The sequence below is a fragment of the Gouania willdenowi genome, chromosome 6 (genome assembly GCF_900634775.1).
Source record: "Gouania willdenowi chromosome 6, fGouWil2.1, whole genome shotgun sequence".
Lineage (NCBI taxonomy): Eukaryota > Metazoa > Chordata > Actinopteri > Blenniiformes > Gobiesocidae > Gouania > Gouania willdenowi.
In genome coordinates, this window is record NC_041049.1 from 56,533,935 (window position 1) to 56,550,882 (window position 16,948).

The window sequence follows — 16,948 nt, forward strand, 5'->3', positions numbered from 1 at the left end:
CGTGACTGGCTCTTTTCCTTGCTTTGACAGATGGCTGACTCTGGAGGACTTCCTCAGCTCACACAGGTAATACCTGCACACACACCTCCAACGCAGCAGGTGAAAAGGTTGTGATCTGCATAAAATCCTGATGTGTCACACATGTTGTTCTTCCGTTGGGATTGTTTTGCAGCCTGGGAAGTTGACCGAGGCCTTCAAGTATTTCCTGCAGGGAATGGGCTACAGTGAGTATAACTATCTGCACTGGATAAGTCAGATGAATGATATCTGCTATAGAGATGATATTATACAGTATGTGTGTGTGTGTGTGTGTGTGTGTGTGTGTGTGTGTGTGTGTGTGTGTGTGTGGTGTGTGTGTGTGTGTGTGTGTGTGTGTGTGTGTGTGTGTGCGTGTGTGTGTGTGTGTGTGTGTGCGTGTGTGTGTGTGTGTGTGTGTGTGTGTGTGTGTGTGTGTGTGTGTGTGTGTGTGTGTGTGTAGCAGGGTTGGGGTCAATTACAATTGTAATCACGTAATTGATAATTAATTACAAAAATGGCGTAATTTAAATTGTAATTGTAATTTTAAAAAATCTGTTGCGGTCGTAATCATAATGAAATTATAATTGAGTTTAGATAATTGACTAAAAATTGTCAATAGTAATTTAACGCAAAACTGTGGAACCATGTTACAGTTCCATGTTTTACACATATGTAGTTAACAATTATTAAAATATGTTTCATATTGACTTTTTCCACATTTTACAATTTAAAACTAATCTATGAGTATAGTGACACAGAAAAGGCTCTACTAACGTTCGTTACTTTTACTACTGGGAAATAACGTATAGATTATTGTTGTTAGGCTTTGGGGTCAATTACATTTGTAATTGCATAATTGATATTTATTTACAATTATGGAGTAATTTTAATTGTAATTGTTGTTTTACAAATCTGTTGCTGTTGTAATCGTAATTAAATTGTAATTGAATTTAGATAATTGACTTTTTATTTGCCATGAAAATAGTAATTTAACGCAAAACTGTGGAACCATGTTACAGTTCTATGTACAGTTCTACACATATGTAGTTAACAATTATTAAAATATGTTTCATATCAAGCTTTCCCACATTTTACCATTTAAAAAAAAAAAAAATCTTCGGGCATAGTGACAAAAAAGGCTCTGACGCCCACGCCCAAAATATTAAAAGCTATATATTCATTGATTAGTAAGCCTAATAAGGAAACGAATAGATAGGAATAAATTAGATGATAGATATTTGTTTTTTAGTGTATTTTACAGCTGATTTATGAGTCGTTATCATAAGAGATGCTAACACATGTTAACTTTTATTAGGTTATTTATTTCAGGCTCAGTACTTGTGATTAACTGTAATTGAACTTCAGTAATTGAGAACGTAATTGTAATTGGAAAACTGTTGGTCACTGTAATCGTAATTGAAATGTAATTGAATATGGGTAATTGGAAATGTGATTGTATCTGAAAAATGTAATTGAGCCCAACCCTGGCGTGTGTATGTGTACTGATGATGCTTTTGATGCAGAGGGACATGAGATGTGTTAATCTTGCCCTCTGTCTTCTTGCCATGTTCGCTCAGTCGCTTATGTGAAGGATCGGAGGTTGAGTGGAGGGCCAGGTACTTCCTCCTCCTCGTTCACCTCTGACCTCCTATAGACGCCCCTTTTTTTAAGACTGTTGCGTTTTGAAGTCAGTTGTTTTTTGAAATTAATTTTTTTGTTTGTTTGTTTGTTTTTTTTTGATACAATAATTTGGGCCGTGATATTTTATTTAATCTTTTCGTTTGTTTGGTTGTTTGTTTTTTGCTCTCATCTTTTAGTTGGTTTTTCTTTTCTTTTCTTTTCTTTCAAAGACATGAAAACCCCATTTTAAAATCATATTTATTTATTCCAAAGATAATTTTTTAAAACTTTGGAAAAATATGCTACATATACTTCCCTTGCCTTCCCATTTCTTTATCATTGCATCTCCAGTGTTGCTCTTTGCATGGTGTTCAGCTATAGCTTTGAGCAAATCCCTGCTTTAAAACTCATTCAAATATGCCAACTTTCTACCTGAAAAACAAATTATAAAATACAATATATGCTTTCAGTTTTTTCAAGAGAAAAAGGAGATATCTTCAATAAAAGACATAGCAAGTACTTTCAGAGCAGTTATTTCCTTATGTTACTTATGGTTCAATATATATATATATAGATATATAAATATATAATGAAATCAAGCATAACATAAGAGGAAAAAATATGGATTTTCACCTTTAGGTTTAATAAAGCTTTAAGAATACCCAACACAAGTCAAATGTTGACCTATTACTCTCTTATTAAAAAGCTGGAGGCTTTATGACATACAGAACTTCAGCTGTGATAAAAATCAAAGTCGATGTAATAGTAAAAACGTCAAAACTGAAATGCTAATTTTAAACCAGCTAGAAATCAGAATCATATATACTTTATTTAGAGAGTAACTAAACCCCTGCTTTCTCCTGACCTGCCACTAGGAGGCAAATTCAAAAAATACCTTCATTATGGGCGGGGCTCCTGGAGCCGTTAAAGGGATCCTCCACTGTTTTTACAAATGTGGCCTAAAACCTTAATGTCCTTATTAGAAGATATATGCCTAACAAAACACATTATTTTACACCACATTTGTTTTATTACCTTTTAAAAACCGACCGCGGTTCTTTGTAGCAGACAGATTCAACTTGCGTCGGCATTAATGAGCAGCAGTCGATCCTGGTTGCCTGTATTTACATGCTCCCCAGAGCTCTTCTTCTCTTCTTTATTGTGTCAATGAAACAGCAGAGTTGGAACTGTCGCCCCCTGCGGTCACAGATTTTTTCGGTTCAAGGATTTTGTTTATCAAATTTCGGCAAACAAAAGAGATTTACATCGACTTTTTTTTTTTCTTTTTTTTTTTTCTAACTTTTACTGGTTTTTAGAGCAACCCAAAGCAGCACAAGTTGTCATTTTGACTGAAAAAGCTGCTAAATGATCCTGAATGGTTCACTGCTATAGAACTCAATGGGCTGAAAGGGGCGATTTACGTCATCAGTGACGTCATTCAAGGTGACAACAAAAGGCGACAGGGCCTTTACAATCAGGGCCCCTAGACTCTGAAACGAGTCTGTTCCTCGTTTTACCTCAGTCTTCAAAAGACGCACTTTTATAGGAAGGCTTTTATGATGTAATGTTTAAGTTAATGGAATGTTTTAATTTCATGTTTTATTTTATATGTGTTTTCACTGTGTGCTGATATATGCTGTAACGCACTTTGTTATCTATATTGAAAAGTGCTATACAAATAAAGTAATTATTATTATTATTATTATTATTATTATTATTACTATTATTATTATTATTATTATTATTATTTCAACATGGTGGCGCACAGGCTCTCAAACTAGTCCCATTTTTTAAAAGTTAATAAATCAAATATGGTTCATAATAATGCATTTTGTTAGGCATAGATCTTCTAATAACGACATTTCAAAGGTTTTAGGCCACATTTGTAAAAAAAAAAAGAGTGGAGGATCCCTTTAAGACACGCCCAGTCTATACTATAAAATCTCCAATAAAGAATCTATGCTATGCTAACTAGCTACTCATTACTCAGTATACCTCTCTATTCACTCTTCTCTCAATCCAACCTATTCACCTCAGATTGTAGAGCCCACAGGTATTAGTTTTTATAAAAGGGGCGTGGCTGACAGTGCTTGTTTGTGACACAAGATGGTCCAAAAACATCACATGATCTTGTTCTCAGCTAATAGCAAAAATGAATTGTAATAGCTGGGTTTCAACCCATAGAGGGCAGTCTCTGACATTTTACAGTTAAATATGTCAAATTGAAATACATTGACTAAAATGTTAAGAGTTGGACCAGGATTAATAAACTATGGTTTTGGGGTTTAGTTACTCTCTAAAAAGGGAGTTTAGCGTTTTATTTTACAAACTGTGAGTGCATGGTGCTGAGAATGTGTCTCTGTGCAGACACATTAACATGCTTTAAATAACCGCTCCAATCATTCATAGCTGTTATATGAGCTTTTTTTTCCCACCAGCAACCCACAGGGAGACTCTTTAGTTCCTCACGTTAGCATGAACTTACTCCCCACATTCTCCCTGACATCCACTCATTACATTTCCTACACATTAAAGCGATGCTGATGACGCTGTCCCTCTTCCTCTCAGTGCCATCAGCCAGCATGACTCGCCTGGTTCGCTCCAGGACCGCCTCCCTGACCAGCGCCAGCTCCATGGACGGCTCTCGCCCCCGGGCCTGCACCAACTCCGACAGCACCGAGGGGGTGGGTGCGGTCACCCAAACCATGGAGGTGTCCTGTTGAGAAGCCACTCAAAGAGGGATGGATGGGTTAGTGGGATGGAGAGAGAATGAAGAGGCATGCATGGGGCAAAGCTGAGAGATCGCAGGTGTGACGGTGCAGAGAGAAAGCAATGGTTGATTCGATGCTCTCTCTCTAAGTTCACTGATCTCCTCCAGGTCCCTTTTTTTTCTGCTGTCATTTTTCCACCTACACACTGTAAAATACCACAAGTATAACTAACGCACACCTTTAAATATCCAACCTAAACTAACACTTAGACATTTATGCTACTATTTTTTTTTTGTTTCTGAGGTGTCATTCTCAGTGTCTCCCCTTCATCGCTTGTGCTCTTTTGAAGAAATCCACTCCTAGCACCCTCTTGACTAGAATTAGAAACTACAATCCACACAACGGTAAATGAAGACATTCTGATGGGAAGCTTAAAGTGTGGTAGGGAAGTGTCCGATCATGTAGTTACGAATGAGTAATAGGCAAGTGTGTGTGGTTGTAACGAGCAGTGTGTATCTCTCTATCTCTGATGTTTTTAAAGCTTCTGACTGTGAGTAACAGAAAGTCTAAAGTTGCGTACAGGATTTCACAGACAGGAGAACATGGCCGACCATAGCAGAGTGCACCTCTAGAGCTTAGAGAGGACGTGTTAGCTGTTCATTTAGTCACAGAGCGTAGCTCAGACCAGGGGTTCTCAACTGGTTTCACCCTGGGACATTAAATTCAACCAACCAAATTTAGATTTTGAAAAATAGCTGTTGAAAAACAAATTTTTAAAAAAAACATAAATCTATGTATTTTCCTGTGCTACATACATTTCACAGCATGCCTGTCAAAAGAAAAGTGTCTTTCAAAATAAAAGACAAGTCCAGCATGAGAAACAGTATTTTGACCAACTGTCCACGACCCACCAGTTGAGAATCGCTGGCGTAGAGCATGACACACTAGTTCTAAGCTGCACTCAGTGAAAAGAGCTGAATCACCCACACAAGGGCATTTCACCCAAATTAGATGGGATATAATAATCCATATTACCATCTATGCTTAGTTTATCCCTCAGATATTGGGTGTGTTTTTTAGGAAATGTATTTTCTAAAGTGGCTTTTAGTTGTTATTGAGAAGCCACGGCTTTAGATGCAGATGTTAGCTCATCTAAATGCACTATGTACACAACGATAATGGTTTCCAGTATAATTGAACACTGTGGAAGCAAGGGAGTGCCCTACATCCGTACTTTCTCAAATGGGGGTACACAATGTCAGTACAGGGGGTACTTGAGAGAGAGAGAAAGTGGAAAATAACAAATAAAAGCATTAAAAATATTGGGGTTTATGTTTTTAGGTAAAAATTATAATAATGATGATGGAAGTGATCTTGATTAGAACCTGAACTGAAAATACAAGGGGTGAACCGGAAAGGGACCAGAAATGATAAAAACTGTGGGAATAATTGTATTTAAGAGGCATTGAATACTGTTTCACTGCACTTATTTACAAAATCAGATTCTTTAGAGTGTGTATTATTACTCGTTAATTACATTTTTATGCTCTATAGTGTTTTTTTCACAGTATTCTGAGCAAAATGTAGTCGGACAAAGTTTGAGAACCACTGCGCTACATTGTGCCCTGAATTGGTGGAATAGGCTTTAGCAGAACATTGTAATATTGTACGAGCAAAGTCGGCTCATGAAATAATGGGCGACAATCTTTTTTCTTACCAATAGTGAAGTAAACAAAAAGTCATGAATGGGAAACAGTGTTGATAAGTGCAGGTAAAAGTAGTGTGTCATGCTTTTTCTTGGACAATCCTATTCATCAAATATAGACTAGATCATGTATTTGTGAACACGTACAGTGTATTTATGCATGTAAATGTGAGCGTAACTATAGGGCATTCTAGTATATGAGTAGTATTTAGTACCAGGGGCATTAGCAGTCCACATGTGGCTAGTGAAATAAGGCAGCGGATACAAACGTCATCAGTTATTAGTTTGTAGCTGCGGAGCATAAACGTTGTAGTTGGCTTTTTGTGATGTGATCCAGCATTGAGGCAGAACCAGACCAGGACCCAGCCCCATGAACACCAAAGAAACCTCACTTTCCTTTCCATCACCCAGCTCCTGACTGTAGAGATACCAAAGCCACACTCACACATAAGCAGCCCAGATCCACACTTCAAGCACACACGTTCACCATTTATTGAAATTAAGCTGCGTGGGCTGGGTTTTGTAATGGAATAGCACCAAAGACATTAAAAAAAAACTATAAAAAAAAATGACATAATCCATAGGTAATTGATCACTGGGTGTTTTGATGTGCTGTTACGCTGTAGTTGCACCCGTCTAGTGCAGATAGTGTGTGTAAGTGTCGTTCTAGATTTGTAAAGCTATGTTCTGCTGCCAGCTGTAATCCTGGACCATGTGAAAAGTCTGTAATGATGATGGACTTTACAGAAACCCTTTAGAAAGTGACAAATGATCAAAAAAACAAAATCCTAAAGCTCACTATTAAAAGCGGATTTATTAATAAGTAATACTAATCTTAATCTTACTGGTGTTAGAAATGTAATGTGTGATGCACAGAATCCTTAAAAACAAATGACCCAAGTTATGAAGTTGTTGTTTTTTAGCTTTATTGAAGCAAAAAGTAAAAATATACATTGTGGAAAAAGGTGTTTGAATTGTAATGAGTATCACACCGGCACACCACAGTGTTTATTCAAATATAACTCAACATTATGAGACAAAACACACACTCCTCCTTTCAGAAGGGGTGATGACACTTCTATCCGCTAAGGTGTGCGTCCAGGCTGCCTGTAAGGGACGGGGCTTTTTTGGCGCCATTTGGGCTCCAAGCTCAGAATGTAGGGCAACCCCCCAGCCACCTTAAAACTAACCCTTACCCTAACAAAAAAATACAAAAATTAAAAAAAATATATCTCATGGTGCCCCGGCCCTTCCAGGCAAATGCAGTCACACCCTAAAGGGCTATCAGCTGATCGTCACATTTCTAGATGATTAGCTCTAAAAACAGGAGAGAGATTTACACCTGATGTTTTTGATGAATAAAGAATGAATGTTAAAAGAGACGCATGTGATTTTGTTGATGCTTGAGAGATTATTTGCCAGTGTTGGTTTGAAAAGAAAAAGAAGAAGAAAAAATAAAAATAATCAAAGCACTGAGACACTCCATCGTCCTGAGAACCACGCACACACCAACATTAGGTTTGCATGTAGCAACACTTCCATTTTCTTGCTTTTTCTTCCTCCCACTGAGCTATTTCTCTGCCATCAATAGTGTGGTTTCCGCCAATGTGACTTCCACTTATACTGCCTGGGGGGCTCCTGAATGTATCTTGTCCCCTTTTTGAAGTGCTGTACAGTATTGTCGACCTACTACTCATCCTCCCTGAACCCCCCCTGAGCCACTAACTGTCAACCATGTACACAGAAACTCCTCTATGCTCTCCTTCTTCTTCAAGGTCTTTAAATAGTTGATTCCCTGGATTGCCTCCAACTGGGTTAGTATTGACCTAAGCCATTCTCGTACTTGTAGATATATATTTTTTATTTCTTTAGTCTATAGCAGGTTACCAAACACTTTATTATAGCTATCGTATCGTGAGATAACACCGGTTTCTGTTCCTCCTTACTTGGCTAGTTATTTTCTAGGCAGCAATAGTATGTGCACTCATCTTGGTGTAATATTGGTTCATGTGACATTACTGCTTTTTGTCATTTCAATGCCCTAATTATTAATTTGTAATTAGCAATAAGTTTTTTAATCTCTTTGCATTTTTTGATTTTCATTGTGGGAGTCTTCCCTTGGAGCTTTGTTTCTGCTGGAAATAGTAGAAGGATTTACCCGCTTCTTTGTTGCCATTCAGATGTTTAATGTAAAGATTAAAAAATATAATATATAAAAGCATATACAAAGTATGTTGTCTCTGTCCATGTACTGATCAAGTAATCAATAATAAATAAAGACTATGTCAGAATTCGGGGAGTATACCGTCATCTCTTCTTTTGTTACATATAGATCATATGTGTCAAACTCATGGCCCGGGGGCCAAATTTGACCCTTAGGAGCATCAGCATGTATAGTGGCCATACCAGTCATTGCCCGATCCCGTTAGATCTCGGAAGCTAAGCAGGTCTGGGCCTGGTTAGTAGGTGGATGGGAGATCACTGAGAATTCCAGGTGCCACAATGGGGTGGCAGGGTTTCATTGTGAAAACATGTGTTCAAGCATGCAACACTCAAATCTAGGTAAAATGTATACTGTCATATGAAGCAGTTGTTGTGACTTCCCCAGGTTATGATGTGGACGGTGAAAAAGATGTAGTGTGGAAAAAAGTTCGTCAATGAAACTGGCTCGCATAATAATACAAAGTTTATTAAAACAAGCAGAATCAAAAAACAGTGCAGGGATTGGAACCCTGGGAGAACAAAGGACGTCAAATCATGTTCTCAGGCCAAAACAGGAGAAAGGCAGAACTCCTGTGAGAGCACTGGTGGCCAAATTGTACTCTGAAGCAAGAACAGGAGAGAAGCGCGTATATCTCTCACAAAGTTTTCAGACATCACATGATAACTAAGCTACCCTTCTCTGGGACACAAAGAAAGGAAGCAACAATTGTCCATTATGGTGGTAAGACTCTCACATGTCAACGAACAAAGGTCGGAGTTAGACTGTCCATGGCATGAAGCTACAATTGGAGGAAGAGCAGGCAATGTGAACAGGATGTCCCCGAGGGTCACAAGACAATATCACATGCAAACAGCAGTGCTTGCTGGGTTTGATTGTTAAACATGTTACCAAAGCTAATACTCAAACTAGGTAAAATGTATATTGCATTAAATGAACATCATATTAAGCAGTCAATACCACCTCACAGTCAATACACTTCACACCCTAAAGGATATTTAAAGTGAAGACCCTGTTGGGATTGATATCTATCAGGTATTGCTTGGATATTGTGGGTTTCTTACATATTTCGTCATTTATGTATAGGTAGAAGTGCAAACTGGGGAACAATAATGTTGAAATTACTCGTTTTCTCACATAAAATCTGTGGCCCACTTGGTATCAAACTCCTCTGTATTTGGCCCCTGAACTAAAATGAGTTTGACACCCCTGATATAGATGATGTAATGCTTTGATTAAAAATTACTTTAAAATGATTGACTTTATGAAGTTTAAGAGGAAATAAGAAGAAATGTAGAAGAAAAAGACACAAAATGGATGGATGGATGGATGGATGGATGGATGGATGGATGGATGGACGGACAGACGGATGGATGGATGGATGGATGGATGGATGGATGGATGGATGGGAAAACGACTATGAGTCATCATTCGCCTCAAACAAAACTTTGTAGGAGACCAATAAGGAATCAGAATAAACATGAAGCATCTGATCTACAGGGCTGTAGTTCAAGAACTGAATGTTGGGGGACATCTTCTTCATAAAGATGCCGACATCAAACCTCTCCTCTTCAGTTATTGTGTCAAAAGAATAAAATATCTCCTCCACATCCTGGTTAACAAAGCGGGTGGCGTAGAGCACGCCACAGGCCATGAACGTGTTGGTCACTGCCATCTTGTAAAGTGAGGTGCGCCATGTTTGGCTGAGGACCAGAGGCTCACCCTCCGAAACTTTGGACAACAGCACATTTCCAAAGTCCTGAGTGGTCGTGTAGATCACCCAGACCCCGGACTCATCCGTGGCCAGGTCCAAGTCTGTGTATGGGTAGCATTCAGCCAGGTGGCAGAAGTTAGCCCTTGAGTTGTACCTATAATAACAAACATTTAATAACAAAACGTTCACATAAATTGTTTCAACTTGGATTTACAGTTTTTTGTTTTTTTTATTCTGTTTACTATGGTGGCTAAGAAGTGCAAAACACATTACATTTTTTTAACACTTTTACAAATGCCACAACAAATTTATAATTTTGATAACAAATGTACATAAGTATCTAAAGAAAAATATACTATTAGCAAAACACTTTTACAAATGTTGAAACAGATTTACGTTGGCGTACGTGTAAAAGTGTTTCCATATTTGCTCATTTGTTTTGACCTTTTAAAAAGTGAAATCATACGGAAAAGTGGGGGGTTCTGAGACCCCGGAAGTAGGTGCGGCAAGCTGTAAATTTGCTGCTTTGCTTATTTACTCAGAAAGTTTTGACCGTATTTCTGAGATAAATAATGTTTTGCCCGTTTTGTGGATGCCAACAAAGTTAGTTACGTTAATTTTGCTGTTCTTGAGGACGGTGACTGGAGTTTTTAAACAAGGATGTGTCTATTCGTACGGTTGCCATACGGACAACCCCCGGTGCCATTGGTACGTTTACCGAAGTACATGTACATAGTGTCTTAAAGTTATCTATCACTTATTGCTTGGATATCGGTCCCAAACTTAGGGTTAGGGTTAGATTTAGGTTATAACCCTATATCGCAACATTTTTTAGGGTTAGGGTTAGGTTTATGGTTAGGTTTAGTCTTAGTCACGTGACCTAAACTGGCCAATGACTGACCTAACACGTGACCTAAACTGGCCAAATAGGGGCACTGCGTACAGATAGAATGTCGGTAAATTGATACGACAACCGTACAGATAGCGACTGCTTTTAAACAACGCGGAACAGAAGGAGGAACACACACAGCCATTGATTAAAATCATTCAAGTATTTAATATTTTATTGGGTTTTTGCACATCATGACGTCTGTAGTCAAAACGTCCCGAGTAAATAAGCAAAGCCTGACTTTACAGCTTGCCGCACCTACTTAAATATAATTATGTATATTTGTTTTTAAAATTGTTAATTTGTTGTGGCATTTGTAAAAGTGTTTTTTTCTCAAAAATGTAAGTGTGTTGTGGTATTTGTAAATGTTTTTTGCACTTCTCAGCCACCGTATTTTATGCATCCGTTCAAACATTTGATAAATATCAGCAAAGCTTTATTCTACTCACACATACCTGGTGCCAACAGGTAGCTGTAATGTGGAGATTGTTTTGTTTATGAGATTAAACTGACAAACTGACGGTGTGTTGTAACAGTTGTAGTACAAAGAACCTCCGTACATGACCACGTTTGGACCCTGGATAGTGTTGGTTGTTGGGTTGGAGGAATGGATAAGGATATTTCCTGAAAAGAGATACAAAAACATACATTTATCTATATTGTGTTTTTATATTAAGAAAAACTTGGCGTTTCAAGCACCTTATCTAAATTGGACTTTTTACTTATTCTTCTGTAGTTTAAGAACATTTATTAAGGTAAATAAAGAGTAAAAAATTAATAACTTTGGAGGGGGGGATTATCTAAAAATGTTATGGTGGGTAGTTGTCAGCCCAATCTGGCAACGCTGTGTATTTTCAGACAACAACAAAACAAAGTTAATCCAGTAAGAATTCAACCTGAACACGTTTGATTATCTAATCTGTAGATGAATGAAAATAAAATGATGTCATTGTTTCAGAATTAGACTAAGAATGTTATCATTTCCATGACTTGTTTTCCAACGTTAGAAACACAAATTTATCAGAATTTGACAAACTGAAATTATCAGTCAAGAGGCAGAACTTTTCACCAGTAACAATGAGAAGTTAAAAAAGCAATAATGGGAAAAAAATGAAAATCAATGTTATTTACCACAAACGTGTCCTAAATGTCAATTCTGTTTAAATCATTTTAATATTGAAATTAGCTCAATTTTTGGGGGGGGGGTAAATGGTGTGAAGTCCTTTCAAAAGTATCCTATATGAATATGTGTTTGCAGCATTATTCTCACTGATTTGACATAAAAGCCCATATGATGTAGCACAGACATAGGCAACTGGCGGCCTGGGGGCCACATGTGGACCTCGGCCTAATTTTGTGCGGCCCCCAAAATGAAAGTTGGAGGTTATATGAAGAACAACATAAAACACAAAACTCCAGAAACACAGACATGACAGCAAACTGCTCAAAATGTCAAGAAAAGTACAAAAAGTAACAACCACTTAAACACACAAAATGACTTCAAAGAAACACGAAATTACACAATATGACAGAAAAATACACAAAATGACAACAAGAACAGAAAAATATAATTCAAAACACAAAACAAATTGTTAAATTGACGAGAAAATCTAGAAAATTAATTCAAAAACACACAAAATGTGTATTTTCAAGCTTGTATTATGGTTCAGATTGGTCATTCTTTTAAACTCTGACATGAATGTTGATAAAGTGGCCCTCGTCGAATCAGACGATCACATTTTTGTGGCCCTTGCTGTGATAGAAGTTGCCCGTCTCTGATGTAGTAGATGCAGATGATTCCTTGTAATCTTAAATAAGATGATATTGTTTGATAAAATAATGTAAGGTACCTGGAACGCTCAGTCCGACAATGAGTGAGCTCAGGGTGGAGTAGAGACGGACATAGTTAGAGTCTTTGTTATTGACTGTCAACATCACCCTCCAATACCAGCTCTCCTTCCCTCGCTCAGCTTTGGGATCTCTACCCCAGGATCCGTACTTGTATGAGCCGGGATATTCTCCTGCGGCGTGGATTCTGGGGCCTGTGATGTTCAGAAACTTCCCGTGGGGACAGGAGCCTGATGGGAGGAAGGTTAGATAAGTACTGTAGATGGGAGAGTTGCATGTGTCATGATTCAGTTACCTGGACACCATGTAGAAGCTGTTATTAATCAGTGATTCTCAACATGTGGCTCTTTATGTCTCACTTTTAATTATTATTCCCCCAAAAAACCATAAAAGGGGGAACTTTTTCCCCCCTTTTAAACCCAATTTTGCAACTTCTTTTGTCTCTTTTTTCAGACTTTATCTACATTTTGCGAATAAATATCCCTTTTTTCCTATTTTTTAATAGGAAGTTAAGTTCTTTTTGACACTTTTATCCAATTTTTGTCCTTTGTTTAAGTTTTCTGGCCACTTTTCATCCAAATAAACTACTTTTTTACCAATAAATATCACTTGTATAATTCTTTCCCCACATTTGCCTCTATTTGGTCCACATTTTTGCCCTTTTTCAGTATTGTTTGCTACATTTTTCCTATTTATGCTGCCTTTAGCATTACATACCACATTGTTCCTCTTTATTTGACCATTTTTTGGCCACTCTTAACTGATTTTGGCTCATTTTAGTCACTTTTCACTCTTTTCTTGCCATGTTTTTGCCACTTTTGTGTTTTATTGCCACCAGTTTACATGTCTGCCTCCACTTGCTCGTCAAATAAAGGGACCAGACTGGCCCACTTGGAGTTGACGGCCCACCGTGACGATGCCCAGTATGCCAGATGGCCAGTCCACCCCTGGTTACACATTGAGCAACTTCTGTCAAAGCTCGTTAACTACCGTAATAGTGAAAGATTTTAGATTTCCTACTTGGTGGGGGCTGGGTTGGTTGTGTCATGATAAGTTTTTCATGTTTGCAATTTTCCAAGCTTTTTGTCAGACGTTGGTTGGTTGCTTCCATCTTCACCACATGCATAGTGTCAAACTGCTCGAGCTCCTTCATCTCTATGACCAGGTCTTCAAGCTGTGGGACAACAGAAATAACATTATCACTTCATGAGTCGTTGTTGTGCGTATTGTTCATTGTTCATTGGGATCCCCACTATTTATCCATACGTCACCATGTAACCTAATCACTTCACTCACTTTTGTTTATTACTTCATCACTTTTGTAAAATTCACATTTTTTTTAAATTAGGATTGTAATAAACATTATTACATGTATATTGTACATGCACATTTTTACCTTCATCAAGCAATTATTTTTCAGTCGTTTATTTTAAAAGATACCAAGTGTGCATGATTTTCTGATATAATCAGGTAGTTTCTTCCATTCATGATGTATTTCTACACGTCTTAGCTCAAAGCAGAGATTTTTTGTAGCCCCTCTTGTATTTTAACTATTCATTTCATGAAAAAAAAAAAAAAACTAACTTAGAATGTAAACATCTGTGTTGGTAAATAAACCATTTACCATTTCAACCATTGAATTGAGAATTTCTTCAGTTTTTGTTCTTTAAAAACACATTCAAAGCCAAAATTCAAAATTTTAAAGACATCATCGGAAAATGTTTGCACGCAGACGGACTGTAGGATTTTTCTGTCCTATTTTGTTGGAAAATAACTGACACGTGCGACCAAAGCAAACACTTTAGTGTGAAATGTACCTGTTGCGTGGCATTAGTGGTAAGACCCTGGTGTCCCAGTGTGGTGCTGTTGAGTTTGTTCATCAGCCGCATGATTTCAACCACTTCATTCTCAATGAGGTACAGACTGACAGCCCCATACAGCTCTCCATCATCCTCCTTCTCCAGGGTCAGGACGTCATCCTCCAGCTGAGGCAGACGGCGCTGCAGGGCCAGCAGCAGAATCTCCATCTCCAGCGTCTGGATAAGATTAGATTGTATTTTATTAATCCCACAATGGGGAAATACCCTTGTTAGAGCAGCAAAGAGATAAAACAAATAAGGAAATACACAATTTAGAAAGGGATACACAACACCAATTTAATAATGTAAAAAATGTATAGAAAACAAAATAAAATACAAAATATTTTATCAATATACAATAAACCAATGAGTGGAGTATGGAAAATGAAGACTTTATATTAGTCGTGTATGGACACAAAATAGACATTGGAGGGTTTTAAAAGCCCAAGAAAGATTTAACAGGAATGATGAAAAAATAATACTGCACGTAGTGAAGAACAGTACTAGTAAATATTTCAAAAACTTTAAGTGGTAAGATTTTGCATTAACCCTCCTATTATTGTCAAATATTACACAATTTACCCTTGGGGTCAATGTGACCCCAGGAATATTTGCCTCCAGAAAATGATTTTCAAAAAATTGTTGACCACGTTTTTGTATCAGGCACTTTGTTTATTTTATTTGTTGAATACATAAATAACCCCTTGATGATGAAACCTTGACCTGTTCTCTAGCGCCACCATCAGACCACGCTTTCAGTTTTAGAGGTAGTCCATCGATCTATCTTCTTACCCGCTTGTTAGTGTATCTTGAAAATATTTCATCTGAATCTTTTCTAATTTGGGGTGCACATTCATGACTCTCACAGAATGAACCATATTGATTGATGTTAGTCTTTTCATTTTTGGAAGGGATTGTGTCTCATTATTGTCAGATGAGAATGCCTCAAAAAAAATCAGGGTCCTCCTCAACACAACTATAACAGCTTGGGGAGAAAGTGACCCCAAAGGAACACCAAGGCATGCAATATGTGTTCAGGACATTGAAAACATATGACAATTTTATGCTTAATCAATTGTACCCATAAAATTCAGAAAAGTCATGAAATATGAAGCAAAAAAGTCAACTATTATTTTTTGGAACGATAATATACAGTGTCAAATTGACCCCAAAGATAATAGGAACGTTAAATTATGAAATAAGGACAAACCGTTTGTGGTGTGATGTTTTTGTTGCACATTGAAACATCATCCAGTACTTTGCTGAGTTGGTCGTGAGGGAACATCTGGCCGGAATTGCTCAGCTCACACGTACACTTATTAGGAACAGGGGGCACCTGAAATACACAATATTAAACATCAGAGACACAACTAGAGACGAGAGTAAATGAAACATTTGGAAACGTCTACATAGTGACTCTGTGCTTTGTGTGTATTACCTGTTGGGTAAAGGTGAACAGTGTCCAAAGTGAAACACACACAAGCAGCTTCATCTTAGTTCAGATCTCAAAGACCCTGGCTGTGTCTGACTGTCTGTGATGAGTTCCTCACACTATAACACTCCCTCGGATGCTGAGTGTGCTCCAAACTTCACTTCCTCTTTAAAATTTTGAATGTTGTAATAATGTGGTTTATTGGGGGTTTTTTTTGTTTGGTGGGGGGGGTTAAATAAAAAAAAAAGGAAAAACAAAATTGCAACAGCAACAGATGAAACTTGTTGGAAAAGATTGTAAATTCCCACATGTGGTGGTCATGCGGCACATTTGATGCATTTAACTTAAAAACGCTCCTACTTCAACGCTCCAATGAAAGCCAAGTGTGTTTATGGAAATGTTTGGCTCTTATCTCTTTAGTTCTTCACTCGAATCATTCCTAAAGCAGGTCTAACCGACTCATTGAACAGCTGTTACCACCTTATACATTTGTAATAGAGAATGTATTTAAAGGTTTGGAGAGGTGTTCATATGCTTTTGATGATATAGTGCAGGGGTGTCAAACTCATTTTCACCGAGGGCCACATCAGCATAATGGCTGTCCTCAAAGGGCCAGATGAAACTTATAAATGTAACTAAATGTAACCGAATGTAAGGTAAAATAAATGTAACTACTCCTTAATGTTAAATAACTCTGAATTTTTTACTTATTCAAGTTACAAGCATTACAGTTGCACAGAAAAAATATGTTTGCTTGTTGCTCTGTTATAACATAAATCCTTTTAAGTTGTCAGGTTATGAAATCCAGATAACTCCATCAATCAAGGATCAAACTATCCAAGTGAATAAAGAAAAATAACATCAAACACAAGTTATGACACTAACTTTATTCAAAACGTTTTTGTCAAAGTTAAAATGGGCTTAATTACTG

The 16,948-nt window shown here is 37.5% G+C and overlaps 2 protein-coding genes across 8 annotated transcripts in view; one reads left to right on the forward strand and one right to left on the reverse strand.

Moving 5' to 3' along the window:
- Positions 1-8,348, forward strand: part of ndrg4 (NDRG family member 4) — an 87,402-nt gene extending 79,054 nt beyond the window's left edge. For 3 of the 5 annotated variants that reach the window (XM_028448825.1, XM_028448824.1, XM_028448827.1), the window contains 4 exons: positions 31-66; positions 173-224; positions 1,596-1,634; positions 4,207-8,348. In XM_028448825.1, the coding sequence (XP_028304626.1) occupies positions 31-66; positions 173-224; positions 1,596-1,634; positions 4,207-4,361 (282 nt within the window). In that variant the 3' untranslated portion in view covers positions 4,362-8,348. The remainder of the gene's footprint in view (positions 1-30; positions 67-172; positions 225-1,595; positions 1,635-4,206) is intronic. The other 2 variants (XM_028448826.1, XM_028448828.1) reach the window with 1 other exon arrangement.
- Positions 8,349-8,722: 374 nt separating this feature from the next.
- Positions 8,723-16,145, reverse strand: LOC114465129 (olfactomedin-4-like). 3 transcript variants are annotated; one of them, XM_028449940.1, is made up of 8 exons: positions 16,024-16,145; positions 15,796-15,921; positions 14,544-14,762; positions 13,747-13,900; positions 12,729-12,956; positions 11,334-11,502; positions 9,685-10,143; positions 8,723-9,620 (listed from the first exon to the last, which is right to left on the reverse strand). In XM_028449940.1, exons 1-7 carry the CDS (start codon positions 16,075-16,077, stop codon positions 9,693-9,695), a joined length of 1,401 nt encoding a protein of 466 aa, XP_028305741.1. In that variant the 5' UTR covers positions 16,078-16,145; the 3' UTR covers positions 8,723-9,620; positions 9,685-9,692. The 3 variants fall into 3 exon arrangements, with proteins under 3 accessions (XP_028305741.1, XP_028305742.1, XP_028305740.1); XM_028449941.1 differs by having other exon boundaries at positions 8,723-9,609; positions 9,674-10,143; XM_028449939.1 differs by having other exon boundaries at positions 8,723-10,143.
- Positions 16,146-16,948: the final 803 nt, after the last annotated feature.